Source organism: Ascidiella aspersa, chromosome 4 (assembly GCF_963924565.1).
Source record: "Ascidiella aspersa chromosome 4, kaAscAspe10.2, whole genome shotgun sequence".
Taxonomy (NCBI): Eukaryota; Metazoa; Chordata; class Ascidiacea; order Phlebobranchia; family Ascidiidae; genus Ascidiella; species Ascidiella aspersa.
Window position 1 is genome coordinate 33819946 of NC_139450.1, and position 17910 is coordinate 33837855.

General features: G+C 35.7%; 1 protein-coding gene across 1 annotated transcript in view; it reads right to left on the reverse strand.

The window, feature by feature from the left end:
• Positions 1-6562, reverse strand: part of LOC146157617 (dual oxidase 2-like) — a 49792-nt gene extending 43230 nt beyond the window's left edge. The window contains exons 1-2 of the mRNA XM_083387774.1: positions 6417-6562; positions 29-120 (exon numbers count right to left, since the gene is read on the reverse strand). Coding sequence (XP_083243900.1) covers positions 29-98 — 70 coding nt within the window. The 5' untranslated portion in view covers positions 99-120; positions 6417-6562. The remainder of the gene's footprint in view (positions 1-28; positions 121-6416) is intronic.
• Between the last annotated feature and the right edge of the window lie 11348 nt (positions 6563-17910).

The following is a 17910-nucleotide window of genomic DNA, read 5'->3' on the forward strand; positions in this document are numbered from 1 at the left end:
CGACAAATTTAAAAAAAAAATTCCAAACCTGGTTGTTGTCCCGTCGCGATCTGCAGCAGCATAATTGCACACGTCACTAGTAGCAATTGTGACGTCATAGCTGCTCTTTATCCCCGGTATCTGAAAGTAAAACAAGAACCTTAATAGAACGTTCGTTGTTGTTTTAATGGGCGGCCACGAAAAACTTCGAAATATTTCGCCGCGGGTGCGGTTTAAGATTAAGTCCCGGTCAGGCGATTACTGAAGGGAAATTCTCCTGGAACAAAATATAACAATTGGTAATGTTTCGAGTTGGGCGTGTTATGTGGTTGCCACAAAGTTGGTCAAGCTTTACAAGTCTTTGAAATGATTTGCGCATTAAAGGGTATTTGACATACCCTTTGTTTTTTAAGTCTTTAAATTTATTTTATGTGCAGCTTAAGTTATGTGTTCAAAAAATGTCGTAGTATAACATTTTTTCAAACTATTTATTAACATGTTGACCATAACTTTTATGCTGTGTTTTGGAATGACAAACATGTCAAATTTATTTTAAGTTTAGCTCCAAAAATGAATATTTGTTATCGCGTTAACCAATATATTTATACTGTTTTCGAATTACATTTAAAACATATACATATGAAGTGATCCAATTTAATTTATTTGAGAAACCTATTGGTTTTCTTTAAAAAAGATTTTTTTCATAAAAGTGTGTTGCAACGCTGTATGTACCTCACCACGCGCGCAACCTATTTTAGCGGTTTGCTGCAACTTTCCATAGGTTTGACTAATTTTTTGGGCTGATCATGCGTGAAATATAAAAACTAGCCGGAAACTTTGTGGAAAACATTTCGTGGAAGTTTTTAAAACTTCTGATTGCAATTTTCGTGATTTAAATCGTGAAAACTACGCTGAACTATTGCGGCGCTCAATTAGCGAATGCATCGGAAATCAATCGCGGAATATTTTATTTGCGTTCCTGACTCAATAGCGTCTACCCCACATCGAAATTTCATTTTATATATATCTTTGTGCGCCATCACGATTTATGCTTAAATAAATATGCCGAAAGAACAGTGGTCATGAAAAGAACAAGAATAATATTTTGTTGAAATTCGCTGTAAAATCTGTATTTTAAGATTCAATTCATTTTTAAAGATTTCAATTTCAGTATAGCACTTTATTCCTTCTATGTTCTTATTTATTCCAACCGATAACTTTTTACAAGTATGTAAAGTTAAATATTTTCTTACTCCTAATCACATCTTTAGTGAACAACAAAAAATTAACTTATTGTACCAACTGTAACCTTTAATTGACAGATTTGAAAAAAAATGATTTGAAATGAGCCATTTCGCCTTGACAAAAGATTATACAAGTTTATTAGAAAAATTTCAACATTAGGTGCTACTTTGGCGATTTAAGCGTAGGGTTAGGTCCAAACAATTTCGCTGCAATTTCATGTTAATATTCAACCAATTTCGAACCTAATTTGCCTTTTACTTCATCCCATCGGTAAGCCGGGCCTATTACCAGAGATTATTTTGTAAATCAAATATTTGCATGTTAGCCGCTAATTTTGCACGTTTTGGTTATAATAGAGCAAGTATGACGATTAAAACGAAAATACTGTAAATTTCCAGCGCTTTTTCAGGGTTCTCACACATTTATTTTAACTCAAAGACTTTTAAAAAAAAAGAAAATTTATTGATTTTCAAACACCTAAAGATGTTCAAAACGTTTAAAATGCTAGCTACTATTGTATGGGATTTGATATTCTTACTACGTCCAACTACAACCTCCAGCATTATCTTAAGATTTATTCGAAACTTTTAAAATGTTACCTACTTCTGTGTGGGACTTATTTACACCACGTTTAAATAAAGCTCCAACCATTGTTTTGAATATCATATAAATACTAAACAGTATTCATGGTCAACACAATAACAAAAATTCCAAACACATAACTAACCTGGACATAAAATAAGTTCAAAAACTATTTAAAGGCTTTTTAAAAACAAAGTTTTTAGAAACCTTTTAACGTGCAAATTATTCTGACAATTAAAGAACTTTAGAGATTGAAAAACGTTTTAGGCAATCTTGTGCTCATTTTATCGCATTCCTAGCAAACAAATAACAACACACATCCCTAAAACCGGCCTTGGAAAGTGGATTTAGCGAACGCGCTTAGTGTGACGTGTTAAGCCGCGCAGGATGCTAGCACTTGAGAAAAATAAACGGCTCCAGAAAGCATTCCAAGACAGGTTAAGTCACGGTGACCAGCATAAGGGCGCCCAGCATATTTTACCGGTGTAGGGCTCAACAAGACAGGCTAGATTGACAGATTGGCACCTGATTTGTGGTGTCAAGTAACGACCTACGAGCGCCGGTGATCATTCACTCTCTGCAACTATATCTGGTTCGGTGGTGTTTTATAGAGCGCCTTAACCACATTTTTGAGTGTGTGAAGATTTGTTTGAAGGACCTGTGCCGAACTTAGCACAAATTTAGTTTACAAAATCAAGAAGTCATTAATATTGACTGCAACATTTCATTTGCCAGATTTAATTTATTCAATCTTTAATACCTAATACGACCCACCAATGCTTGTGATCACTCACTGTTTTATAGAGCGCTTTAACCACATTTCAGAGTGTGTGAAGATATAGTTTAAAGCTTATTTAAAGCACTTGTGCCAAATTTTTGTTTACAAAATCAAAAAGTCCTTAATATTCACTATGACATTGTTTTTCCACTTTATTCAATGTTTTTTACACCCTTTAACACGCCTGTTTCTACAATGAACTAATTTCAGGTTATAAAGGGATTCGGCCACTGCTACCCATTTCTGTCGAAAAGTTAAAGGATAAGGAAACATACACTTTCTGTCAACAAAACTAAAATTATCTACCCAACTTTAAGAAACGTTTATAACTTTACGTCAACATTTTTGCTCTATATGTTGTGTAAATCAAATTTTTTTGTGTGGTAAACGTTTTTTTTTTCTTGAAGGTTGAGTGGCTAGTTTTCTAATTGATAGTTGAAATTGATCAGAATTTAGCAACTGGCAGCATTACAATTAAAACAAAATTATAAAGAATTAACGGACATCAAAACCCATACAGAAGTAGGTAGCATTTGGTGGACGTTTAGAATAAATAGAGTTAGCTCCACCAGGCAACATATCAATAGATAGAAATCGCTCTTCTGGTGTAAACGAAGTTTATTCACCGACGTTTCGGCAGCAGATACCAGCTGACTTTATCAGGGTTAATTAGTGAAACGAGAGTGCGTTAGCCATCTTATATACTCAGATAATAATGGCTGGAGGTTGTAGTTAGACGTACAATTAATTTTAAATCCCATGCGTAAGAAGTTATCATTTGGTGAACGGTTCGAATTATTTTTATTCATTTCACCAAATAAAAGAAGGTTTCGAATGTAAATGTACTTCAATCTAAAACGCCGACGTTAAAATCCAACAAACTGCTAAAGAGTGAAGCAAAACGATTTTTTAGTTATTTTGCTTCCAATGTCGTTTGACCCCAAATCGTGCAAGTTCGTTTATATTTTTGCAGCAAGCGTGCAGCTTTAACGATTGTAAATTGCGGTCATGAGCATTTTAAAATAAATCCCGACGAATAATTTGTTGGCTTATACGTAAATCAAGTCGCGCTCAATGTAAACAAACCATTTCTCGGAAATTTTACTTGTTTATTAAATGCGTAGCTTAATGGGCGGCATCTGTGGGCTGTGAGTTCGTTCAAACAGTTCATAACAATACAAATTGTTTGGGGGGTAAATCCGTTATTACGCGGTTTTCGGGGTCAGTTTAGGCGTTTTTGAAGTCTTTAGCCCTGTTCAGATTAAGGGTTCAGTTCATTTTGTGCAGCTTTAAAACATTGTAAAATAGCACGGCCGGTTTGGGGATTGTGGCCATTTCTCGTACAGGGCCGTGTTCATGTTGGGATCTCTTTTATGTTTTAATGCGCCGCGTATCATTTTAAATTTAATCAATTTAAACAAAATAACCGATTGCATTTCGGCCTAATTTTGTTCACGAAGGCTTTATTGAAAAAATATCATAAACAGAAAAAGCAAGTTTTTACAAAGTGTCCAGTTTTTTTAGTCTACACGTATAGGACACTCGTATTTTTTCCAATAACCAATATCTTGGAAAAAAGGTCACTTTTAGTGCAAATTTAAAAGCGTTAAAATTGCAAAAGCAAAAAAATATAGGCTAATTAACTGGAAAAAGGCAACGTGTTGTCACCAAAGGCTAAACGGTTATAAAATAAAGAAGTTGTTTTTTCAAGTGTTTTGGTTTATATGTTTTAATTAAAATTGCTGCGAAAACTCGTCTACTGTGTTCAAAAGCGATGGCATTTCTAGCAACGCTTTGTAGTTTTTAATATTTTATTTCTAGCTGTACGTGACTTTAAATGGTAGTTCGTTATTTTCAGGAAAGCCAAGCCAAGCCATTCCATTCGGGTCTTGAGAATCATGCAATTTTAAAAGCGCAGTGAACCGTTTTAATAACACTGACTGGTCATAATCGAAACGTCGGTTTATACTTCGTTTACACCAGAAGAGCGATTTATATTTACTGACTGGTCATGTTGGTATGTTTACAGAGTGACTAAATTACAATTGGTTGGGAATTATTAACGAAAAAATCTTCTTTTTAATTTATGATGTTTAAAATGAAAATGATCGATTTTAGAAATTATAAGCTCGTCGCATCATCAATTTTTTTTTCAGATAAGCCGAAAGTAAGTATAATCTTTTTCAAGGCTTTCGCTGTTCTGTTAATAGGATTTCGAAAAAACAACTTGCAATATAAATGTGTAAATTAATATACTGTTAACTAAAAGGCTTATATACTCTTAATAAATTAAACATTTTTTCTAATTCGCAATTTCGACAGATAAATTTCAATTTTGGCGACAATACAAAAAACTGTCCGAACAAGCAATTTAAATTGCTTTAAATCAGTGGTTCTCAAACTGGGGTCCGCGGTCCTTTTGGGGTCCGCGAGACAATTTTCTGCGACCGCGAAGCACCTATATCAAAAAATTAACACGACGCTTCTGAAGAAGAAAGTGTTTTGTGTAATAAAATTTTCAGGCAACTTACTTTTGCAAACCAAGCTCATTAGTTGTTCATTCGCGTTATTGCACGCTTTAAGTTAAATTGTCCATTGTGACGTCATATTGTTGCGTTGTGCTAATAAGAGTTACGTTTTTACAGCTTGCTGCGCTGACACTGTGGGTTGGACGGTCACGGTTTTAAAATTGTTCGTGATTGCTTCACTCAAATAAAGTGATTTGTTAGAGGTTAACATAGCCGAGCATAAAGTAAAGAAGCAAGTGCACCCATCGATACCATTAAAAACAACGCGTTATTTTGTGTTTATTTGTGTATATGTATATTTTTAAGGGACCGTGAGCAGTTAAAAAAATTGCAGGGGGACAATTGCGTAATTTTTTTAAAAAAGTTTGAGAACCACTGCTTTAGGTGGTTGAGTTTAAATCTTTAGTAAACTCCTGCAAGACAGAAGTTAGTATGCAACATTTGACTATTTTCTAAGTCGTGTTGTATTGTACTTTTTACGAATTTTCTCGCTGTCGACGCCAGATATTTATTTAAATTAAAAGTGGGCTAGTAGAGGTGAAGCACTGTTTCAGGAAAATATTTAAAGGGAAATATTTTTTACATACTTTGTGAAATATTTTTTATGAGATTCACGCAAAAAGTCCATTCATTCCACCGTAATACCGGCATAAACGTGTTTACTTAACTACGCACGTAACTGTTGTACGTATGTGCGTAGGCTACGTACATTTACGTAACGTGAGCTACGCAAAGCTACGTGCCCGTTTACGAAGCTATTTATATGTTTAAGGTTGTTGGGAAATACAAGGTACAATTTATTTAAATAAACAACTTGAATTGTTTCATGTGATTAGGTAGTTGCCTATGAAGCAATTGTTATCAGGATCAAAGATAGAATGATTTTCGATTAGCAGTGAATTTCATTTTTATTTTATTACAATATGCTATTGTAGGCCCTTAAAAAATAATGTTCAGTAAAAGTGTATTACTACGTGAAGAAGGTTACTAAATGGGACCATGAATTAAAAAGTTTGGTAAAAAATAGCCCCGAGGTTGAAAAGCACTTTTCGATTCAAGTGTAAACGTCTATGCATGAAAACCAAGTAGACCTTTACGTTTTCACATGCTTACGTGCGTAACGGCTGTGCGTACGTGCGTAGGTGGCGTACCTATACGTAACGTGAGCCGCTACGTAAGTCACGTGCGCCTTTGAGCGCGCGCGATCCGTAACACTCGCCATTATGACGTCACACAGACGTGCAGTTGAACTTCGTGGGATATTCCAAATAGAAGGCGACTTAAGAAAGAAAGAGGATACTCACCAGGTGGGAGTTCTAATCTGCCGGGTTCACTCGCTGGTGAATTGACACTTATCGGGCGCTCATCAGTTCAAAGCGCTTCCTAGCTTCGTCTCTTGTTCCTTCAGCTTTTTCTCTCGGCAAGTTTTTAGCTCAAGTTCGTGGCTTAATAATGAACCTGCCTATAAAGGGAAGTCGGTTAGAAGTATTTCGTTACCTTTGGTTGTAAGGAATCTAAGCAGACTTAAGTTGGATAGAGTCTACTGTTGGTAACAACACTCATGTTAATTCAGTTTAAAGACACTTCATGTAGCGCTTGGCTCCGATAGACCGTTAAGTAGGGTTCCTGTGAATTGGTGTAACACTAATATTCCCATAAAACCTGGATTTAAACTGTGAGACATACCAAAATCGTGTTTCTGCTGTACTTTCCTGGCGTTTTAAGAGATAAAGGTTATTGTGCTACGGACAAATTATTACTGGGTAAAGACTTATCGCAATGAACCAAATACTATCTACTCCATACTTTTAAACCTTTTGCAAATATCTAACTAACAACGCAAGACATACTGTAAACCTTTGGTCATCCTTGTCTAAAACACAATACCACAATGCTGTTAAAACCATTTTTTACCCCTAAAACACGCGTGGTCAATTTCTGCAGGCTTCATGGTTAAAATATAATGAAATATTAAACAACTTAAGAGATCAAAACTGAATAGTGCTTGTGGCGGTTCTCGCAGAGACCTGACATTTTAGACGAGTAATATTTAATGGTAATTCCTAAGAGACAAATTGCATACTAATGGCCAAACTCATTAATAAATATATAATTAAATTTTTGATATTTTGAGTATAGGAGCTAAAGTATATGTACGCCAAAGGATCTTTATTCTATTTTTTTTAAACACTTGATTCAGGCCATACATTTAGGCCTTGATTGTATTTAAACATAAAAGTTAAACTAAATTTCATTAGAAAACACTATTTAATGTCTGCTTTCAATCAATATATATATATAAACTTCATAAATATAAACTTGACTTAAATTATGGTACTTTAAATCGAAAATCTCTGAAAACCACCAAAAATACACCATATGTGAGGTAAAACACTACCACTCAACAGACAACTCTGTTCAAATGCGAGACACAGTGTTAAGAACCCAGCTTTAATGCGCTTCCAAATGCATTCCCAGCACTTTGTGTCACGCGTCGCATTATTTGCATAAGGGGCGCGCAATTCCTTTCAATCACTTGCCCCCCTAAGTGTCCCCTGACCCACTCAGCCGCCCCACTAAGGGGGTAATGTGCCATGACCCGATATTTCGCCGACTGGGGGTTCTTCACCCTCCGCGTTGACAATAGAATTCGTCACGTCGCCAAATTGGGTTTTTAAACCATTTTAAAAAGACGACTGTATTTCTTCATTTATTGAGATATATTTTGCCAAAAAAGGATCGTTTTATAGTCTTTAGAAATAAACAAAACAAACTAAACACAAAAAACTAGTTAACAGTAACGACAACAGCAGAACTAAATTAGCATCATCGGGATGAGTAAAATAGGTTAAAAATGATAGCAAAAACTTATATGGGCTGAAAATTTCTCGCCTTTACCTAATGGCCTTACAGATGTGAAAAAAGTATGTTTCTGTAACTTGTGGAAAAACTTATTTGAAAACGTTTTGACTAGTGCAGCACAAGTTTTGATACAGACTATAAACAAAATACATACAGAGTAAACAAAAACAACAACCGTGTTGACAATTTTCGTCCTAACTCTGCCAAATTAGGTTTTTAATATTGGTAAAGTTTGGGGAGCTCTGATTTAATCAAACAGTTCTTTGCTCAGAAGAAAAATCAGAAGAATTCCAGCAATACGGTCGAAATTAGTAGAACATTATCTTCGGGATAAGACCCATAGAATGTTTCCCTTAGCCCTAAACCTCACCCCTAACTTCATCACTAATCCCATTAATTTCAACCATAACCCTACTTCGTTCCATTTTTACATGTTTACGACAAAACGTGGGCTTTTAAACAAGGCTCTTAAAGTAAGAAATATGCAACTATTTTTTTGAAGAAACTATTTATTCCAATTGCTTGTGACAATGTATTTTCCGACAATTGTAGTTTTTTATCTCCCTTCTACACTTATTTACAGCATAAGTACGCGAAAATGAATAATTATGGACCAATTGGATTTTAACTCATTATATATTTATACATATAAGTTCGGTGTGTGCTAAAAAATGTTATCGCGCAACTATTTCATCGGCTTTTCTTACGGACATTTGGAGTTGCGGTTCCTAAAAACACCGTGCCTTCGAAAAAAGCACTCAAAATTTGCATTGTAGGTCGACTGTATACCATTTTTCACGCGTTGCTGATTCGTAACACGTCTCAAAGTGTCTGCAAAAAGTCGGCACGAAAAAGTTATTTTAAACAACTACACGTAAGTTGCCCAGTATTTAAACGTGCTTTATGGCTTCGAAACTTGATTCACAGCGTTTCAATAATACAACAATCGAGTTTGTTACGTCACTATGCCTGGCTTGCTTATACTTTTTCGAATCACAACAAAGTGGTTTGTTCGCTTTGGTTTTCAAAAACCGATATGGCTCTTAATCACCGCATTGTGACGTCACAATTGTTAGGTCGCGCGCTTTACCGACAATTGCCAGAAATCGGCGGACGATTTTCGGTCGGTCTGTTGAAACAATGAAGTTTCCTTTGTTTTTTGAAAGCGCTTGAAAGTCGGGCGATACCATTAGACCGGCTCTATTCTTTAACATAGTGTTTGATAAACTTGCGTTTTGAGTGAATATGATAAACATGGGACGTTTATTAGTTTTTCAAGGCAAAAGTAAAAACAGGTCCCAAAGCATAAATATTTTGTGAGTTATTTTTTGATCAACAGTTTAATTATTAAACTGATTCAAAAGCAAAAATCTTTCTTTAAATTTTATTGTCCGCGAGAAATTCTCGAACGCTCAGTGTGTAATCTATTATATGAATTCCAAGAAATCATTTTCAGTGGCATTACAAAGTAGTTTTAAGGAAAAAGTCAAAACACATCACAAGGATAGCTGTTTAAAATGGTGCTGATGCCCAACTGACGTCATAAGAGGGAAGTAATACGCGCGTTGTTTTGTTTACATTTTCCACTGGAGAAATAACACACGAGGGAAATCGGCGTTTGGTTTATATTCAGTTGTTGGCGCTATGTTTAAAAGCAACATTGTACAAACATTCCAATAATTGAAATGCGTTGCTTTTTTTAGGTCAAATAAGTTAGAACTTTACCTGAAACCTCCACACAATACTACCTACTTATGTACGGTTTTCTTCCATTATAATGTTAAAACAGTCATTATGACGTCATCAATGCACATTGTTTAACCAGAACATTCAAACAAACAAACTGACTCATGTTTAAGTTTTATGTTTCTGTTAAATCTGTGTACAACCTTTAACCATTGTGCTATACTAACTTTACATTACAACAATACCCTACCATTACTCACGCTAGCACGTTGAACAAGAACTAATGCTTCTTTCCCTAAAACGCCCCACTTATAAACTTACCCCCTTCTTGCAAACCCTTGACATTGAACCCTACATTTACTCCGAAGCCACTTTGTGCCGCTACGTCCATTAGTCCAACCTGAGTGACTTCCAAACTGTTAAATTCGACAGAAAATGTTGTGACAACCTAAGCTAATTACAACATAATGATCAATTGGCCTTCATCCAAATCGCTTTCCCGCCTAAATCACATTAAAATCTTGCTAAAATCCTACTGCTCAACTCCTATACTGAAACCTGTACATCCTTATCGCAATAGCAGACGAAAACAGCAAAGTAGCGGTTTCCCTAGGCCAGCATTTCGCCGCTGTAATAGCTACGCACGTGGACAAAATCGTAATTAACGTGGATTGCCCCGAACTTACAAGCATTTCCCCGTTGATTACCGTCCGAGCTTAGTCTGGCACGAATATAATAATCAGGTAGCTCTTACTACCACTGGGTTATTTGCTTACTACGACTGAGGTTAAGTTATCGCGTAATCTTGATTGTTTGTTTACAATATCTACAGTCTTAGCGCTAACACCGAACAGCGGACGGTTAGCTACACTATGTCCAGATCAGCAGCTAGTTGTAAGCTTAAAACTATGCTTTAACTGTTTAACCGTATATAACTTTTCCTAGCCACCTAAAAGTCGCTTTTTAAGTACTGCTGTGCCTTCTTATCGAAAGCTGTGCTGAAATAGCGGCGAAATACGTTAAATTAGTCAAAATCTCGCAGCAGCGGCGCCCTAGGAACGAACAGGAAAGTGCCCGGAGAATAACTTGTGCGCTGCTGGTTTAAGCTGCCGCGTTTTGCCGCGAAAAAGGCGAAGTTGGCCGGTCCTGATATATGGATTCGGCTCCACGGTGTTGTTTTCAGTGCAGATTAGACTCTCCACTTGCTCGTACGGTTCGGGTTGCTTTTGCTGGAGTCGTCTTACAGTTTGGTTGTTTTGTATTGATATATCTATATACTTGTGTTATTGCTGGTTGATACTTGATATGTCTTCTCTGCTAGTTCAGGTTAATTTGTTTATTTATTAATATTAGCAGGTGGTCTGTCGAGGATGTTAGTTACATTTAAACGCTTTCAATGAATCTTAAGGTAATTGTTGGAAGTTACACGTTAAATAAATATTAAAACCCATACAGAAGTAGGTATAGTATTTCGTTTTAAATATTTCCTTATAGTTAATATACGAATGTTCAGCGTGAAAAAGAGGTATTGAAAAAAATACGCGTTTTGTATTAAAATAAAATGTATAATCGCAGTTTTTTTCGCGATAAAAAATACTAAGCTAGACTTTGTAGATTGCAAAAAATATTTTTTGTCTGGTGACATTTAAAGAAGATTTGTCTTTAGTGGTCCGAACCCAGTACACTTTATTTCAAATGTCGGTGGAAATTTCGCGAATTCTTAAATGTGAGCGCTTGCGTTTTCAAAAACACGAGGTTTCAATTCGTAATGCGCAGTTGTATCTGTGTTGCGCCAAGAGCCTCTGTTTACGGTTCCTGACTAATTGGTTGTAATAACACAGCGCAGACTTATATCGCAATAAGGTTCGTATTGAGATTGTTTATGTAAACCCGCAATACCCGTCCTTATGCTACTGGAGACTGCGTGGGCTTCGTAAGTAACGTGCCTCTCATCACGCTCACAAGCTATAACTATACATGTTACAGTAGTGCACGATTTAGCATGGTTGTAGAAGAACTAGCATTCGGAACTAGTCATATTAGCCGTGATCTCCTATGTTTGTGTCAAAAAATCAAAAAATATTAAGGCAAAGAATGCCGTTTATTTCCAAGATTTCTATGGTCTGCCCTCCCTCCTAAAAGTTTTACAATAAAGGGCCGGTTACATCGCAATAAAATATAAAGCATTTACAGTCCGAACTAGTCATGTTAGCAGCCATGATACCACAAACAAAAAATTGCACAAATTTTCAGCATTAATTGTCGTTTCTTTTATGTTTTAATTCAGTAGGTCTCAAACATTTTTGCCCCTCCATGCCCCCCCTCTAAAGTTTTACAATGAAGGACCAGTTCTAACAATACTAATATATAGAACATCTACAGTCATTTGTCAAAGTCATGGCCTATTTATTGAAATAGTTGAAGAATAGCGCTCAAAATTCTCAAAATCAGACCGCACTGTTAAAAGAAACCTACAATATTTGTAATTGCGTTTATTTTACACTTAATAATTTTGTTTACTTCATAAATTCCACATGATTTTTGGCTTTTTATCCCATAAAATAGGCTCAAAGCAGATTTTAAACATACACAAGATTTAAAAAACGTTTTAGATAATAAAATCAAAATTAGTGATTGTAAATATTCTTTAGACTTTCTTGTCTTAGTCAAAGTCAGTCATTAATAAGCTCTAGTGTTTTAAAAGAGAAATATATTTCGCCACAAAATAAGACATCTTCAGTTTGTCATTAGGTATTGTAATAATGAAATCGAAATAAGCTAGAAATTCGGGCCACTGACAGATCTGGCAGTTGGCCTCATTGTAATTTGTTGGACCACGACCTAACATAATTATGCAAATGTAGACTTTGGGTTCATTAATTGCAAGTTATTTCTAGATGAGCAGTAATCTCTATTTTATAACCAGCCGCAGTTGTCTTTTTATTACTAATGTAGTGCAGTTTTAGTTGAATTTTAGTTAAAAGAACACTAATGCCTTGTGAACGCTGCTAGCTTTTGTAGCTAAAAGTAGTTTTAATCGATGTTTGCGCTAATTTCGGAGGATTTACAGAATATATGTTGTATTTTAGTTGCTTAGCAAATATACGAGTATGGTAAAACAGAAATGTAGTAGGTGTGAGTAACATTTTAATTATTTAGATTTCAGTGCTATATTCGAAGTCAAAAAGTCAAAAAAAAGCATACAGCGTAAACACAATAGTTTAGAATAGGGGTCCTTAAACTGGGTCAGTCGACTCCCCGGGATTATACGTAGATTAGTTTTAGGGGTCCATGAATGTGGTGAAACCTGAGTGTAATTTAAAATGGAAAACGTTTCCAAAAAAGAGATTAACTAACGAATTTCTTTGGCGCCTTTGCCTTCAGTTATTCAGACTCGATTTAGATTTGCGCATGAGTTCGACCAAAAACAACAGTTGTCTTTAATATTTTTAAAAATTGTTTTGCCGACCGTGGTTCAAACTATCGAAACAAGAATTATTTGGTTCAGCGTTGACAAAGTTTACGAAATTCTGGTTTAAAACAATAAACCCCGGTTTCACATTTTAACAATAAACCCCGGTTTCACATTTCAATGCAGTTTCTAACTGCTGCGGGTTCTTCCGCTTCATTTTCATTGTCACAGGCCCACTCATGCCTTTACTCATCAATCCATGACAGGACGTTACGTTGAAAAGTTCGCTTTCTGGGTGAACGTCATACTAAATACTAGCGTAGATCAACGTACATAGTTTTTTTCCGGTTTCACCGTTTAATACTGACTTTTTTTTAAGGAAATGCAAAATGTCTTTGTTCCTATATCCAAAAGAAATTAAAAAAGGTTAAAACATGTTACCTATTGAAATTGGATTTTTGTTCGGGTTTTGTTTGAGATGTTTTGTAGTTGTCTTGACCGATAATATCGGCCAATATTCCGCTCCTACCGATATTTCGGTATCGGTAAATTTAGGCCGACACCTTTGCCGATATTTTGTTATGAAAATATATGGTTTAGCTTTTCCTGAAAATCAAACAATTTATTTTTTGCCTAAAAACTGTTGTTAAGAATCATGCTAAGTTAGTATGTGCAAAATAAGAGTTAAATAACTAATTGAAATGTTATTTGAATTTAATTTTCTATTAATTTATTAACATAACCCAGGTATATATAAAAAAAATGGCTATCGGGGATCGGTTGGCAAAAACGGTTATCGGTGATCAGTCCAGTCGATCTTTAGTCGTTAGTTGCATTATCAAATTCCTTGATAAAACATGAAGATTATTCCCCGAAAGTTTTCAAAACTAAGGTTTTTCGCCTAAATCTTCTCATTTGCATCCAAGATGGAACATGTGCGACTTGTGCCGGCAGAAAAGTCCCTTGGTGTGATCGAAAACACGAACGCTTTAGGCTTCTGCGAAACATCAATATCCGGGAATTCTTTATGTCTCTTTTGAAAACCGGTTCCTTATTTTTGAATGGCGTAAGCTTATATAGTTCGTTAAAGTGCTAACCCAGTCTGGTTATATCTGCTTCACTGCATTGTGTTTTACCAAGTGAGATAAAAGTGAGAAAAAGTGTCTCGCTTATTGGTTATAACAGTGTTTGTCTAACTTTTTTCGCTGTCATCCAAACATTAAATGAACGTTTAACAGTTACGCTTCGGCGACCAATGCGATAAGAAACACTGGTTAAAGAAGTTCAGCATTTTGTGACTCTAGTTCTAGACTCTAGAATCTAGAATCTAGAGTCTAGAACTACCCGGCTTATTAGTTCCTGTTGCAATCGTTCAGCAAGCCTTAAGCAACACAGGCCTTTTTAGCCGGGTAAAATACCCCACCGCAATTATCACATCACGACATTTATTGTCTGGACGTGAAGTATTACGCCAAACCTTCACGTTTATCGTTACAGAACGCGTTTAGTATGGCAAACTAAATCACTTGTTCCTGTATTTCAGTTGCGGTTGCAGATGATTAGGCTTCATTTTGGAGTTCTTTAATTGGTTTACTCTTTGGGTGTTGCGATGGATTTTTAATTGTTTTTTTCGCTCTCATTTCACAATGGCGTCTAGAGTTATAAATCATATCTTAGCAGTATATAAACATTGGTCTGGTGCTTTCTTTACCATGTTGATAATAAATGAATATAATTATTTAAAACGTTTACAAAATGCTTCCTACTTGTGTATAACTACAACCAACAGCCATTAATGGTGAAAATAACGGCCCAAATAGACGTTAAAAGCGACATGCTTTATTTTAAACGTCTATTTGGGCCGTTATTTTCACCATTAAACTTATGAACAGATCCGTATATAGTGTTCCAACAGCCATTATCTTACAAAAATTTCACAACGTTCACAAAGTCTGCATATACTTCAGTATGGTTTTTGATATTTGTTCCACCTTAAATTTATTATAATTTCTAAATTTTTGCCCTACTAGATCCTTTATAGCATTAAAAAATATTTAACTTCATTAAAATACGACCAACAACGCAAAATTAACCGCCGTGTTGCTTTTTTTCGATACAAGAAAACGGTTGGAACTTAAAATTTTCCTACTTACTTAACTGTGTCTTAGCCAGATGTCATCGTGCAAATATTTTGTTCGTTAACCTGCAACGTGTTTGGCCAAAAAAATCGTGTTTGTTGAAGTACTTTGCAAAATGATGGCTGTGGAAAATCGTGAGCGACTTTGAGAGTGGTTCTTGTTAAAAACGGCTCGTTTGGCAACTGCGAATTCAATTAACATTTAATCTTTAAGCTGATGCCAAAATGCATCATTTTGTATTCTTGTTTTATAAGAGTGAAAAACTGCCGTGGTTCATGGATAAAGCCGTGAAAAAGCAAAACAAAATAGATTATCTTTTTAATTTAATTTATTGAGTTTTCAAATAAGTAAAACATATTTATGCCAACAAAAAATACCTTCTCTAATATCAAAAAATCACGATATTCTACTTTGCCGCTAGATGGCTTCGCAAGCACGACAGTCTATTTACGAATACTCAAAAACATGTTTTCAAGTATTTTTATTTATGGTGAAAACCTATAGCATATAAAATACAATGTTGTTTTGTCGAAAAATATTACCTCGAGAATGGATTGTTTTAAGGCTTCGTGGCTCACTAACGGCTTGTGAACCGCGTTGCAAGTTATTTTGCTGTGATGGTAAAACCTGTATTGAGACAATAACGTTATTAGTTATGGTTGGTGATGTGTCAGGTTACGTCTTGCGTATTCACCCGTGGCATGCAGACGTATCGTTTGTGAGTAAAGTCAAGAATGTTCTTACGTCAGGGGCACCATAAATATTTTACCAGCTTGCGACATATTTCAAAGCAAAGTTGGAATTTTTCTTGGGATACTATTCCAAAATTAAAGTTTGGTTAAATTTTAAATTCAATGACAATTTATTAAAGCTCACTATAGATTTTGTTGCACAGAGTTATTTCATTTCCTTTGTTTGACGATAATAAAGTTAATCAAAATTAACAAGAGATAATAGAAACGTTCAAAATGCTACTTACTGCTATTTTGATCTACCTGCGTAATTTAAACCAACGGAACGAGCAGGCGAAAAAATGCGTTATATTTTCAAACTATATTCTGGTATGACTTACTAACTTTCTTAAATGCAAAGAAAGAAAGAATGCAAGTCATTTCAGTTTGTTTACGTTCGATTTCAGGGCAAACTTTATATTACTTGTACTTTTTTTATGCGCGCAACTAAATGTATAATTTATTGATGAATAAAATTAAGCTAAGGGGGGCCCACTTGCGTAATTTAAACCAACGAAGCGAGTATACGTAAACATCTTTATAATTTCGAGCTATAGTCTGGGCAATTTGTTAACTGGTTCTTTTTATCAAGACAAAAACTCCCGTATTAATAAACGCAGAGGGAGAAAGAATGCAAGCCATTCGATTTTGTTTACCTTCAATTCCAGCCCGCACCGAGAATGATTTCGTGTGTTTCGTTCAATGCTGCGAGACCTGAGTGTTGAAAGTAGCTTCAATGTAAGGATAGGAGATAAATCCGGCACCTATAAAAAAGTAAAAAGTTGAAAGCTCTTATTTAAAACGCCATTTTCTAAAGGCTTACTGTCGAAACGCCACCGAATTAATTGGGAATCGCCTCAGACGCTCTCCAAGCTATTGTTTCCTTTACAAGAGTAAACCACCCGGGAAACCTTTCCACGCTCGCGTTTAAAGCAACAAGCCTCTAGCTGTTGTTGGTGGTCGGTGGCGAAATAGGATGCGGGCGAAAGCAAACATTTTGAGATAATGGCGCCGCTGTTGGTTCAAAGCTAAGAGCGCGTCAAATTCCGGCCACTGACGCTCAATAACAACAACACAACTCGACAAGTTGGTGATCTTGTTCGTTTTCCGCTCCTCGATGCTTTTCTATTGGCTTTTGTTTTTGCACCTAATTGCGCGCTAACAACAACCGACGGATATTGACGTATAGCTAATTGGCGAGGCACGTAGGCAGCCTGACGTCACGTTTACGTTAGTGACGTCGTTTAGTAGTCAAGATCTCGTATGACATGATTGTATGTATGTTAGTAGTTGCCAATCTAAGGCACATGTACCATAAGGTAAACCCTAATGCTTTTATAATTCAGTGTTTCTCAACTATTTTTGCGACGACCCAAACACTAAGCGTAAGTATAACAACAGCCAAGTTTTGTCGACACAATTCTCTTCGCTGAAATTTCAATAAGTGAGCAAAACAGAATCTAAGACGTGACCATAAATTTATTCGAATTTAATTATTATGAGCCATGTTCACATTTTCCTCAAATTTTCGAGAAATCCTGCTCAGAACCCAGCTCAACGAATTTAACCATGTGAACTACTGTAGTTGGCGGCCCAACCAAATTAAACGGCCAATTTTTAGTTGCGTCCCATAGGTTTAAAACACTGTACAAGATGTTATGCTGAAAATTTAAGTGGAATAATATTGTACTTGAAGTTAAGGTTATGTTCTTTTTACATCCTTAAATCGACCTCAAATAAATGTCCCTAGAGCAAGGTTTTTTAAGCAATATATAGCGATATATTTACCACTAAGAAGCCACCAGGTGATACGAAGCCGGGAAACCTTCAAGAAAGTTTTGTATGTTTATTTAGAAAGCCACAATCTGAAAATATGGCGGCCGTTATCGCTAATGCATCTTTGATTGACTACGCAATATCGAGCCTTTAGATTTCATATCTCCAGGTTAAAAGTTGAAAAGTTTGAGTC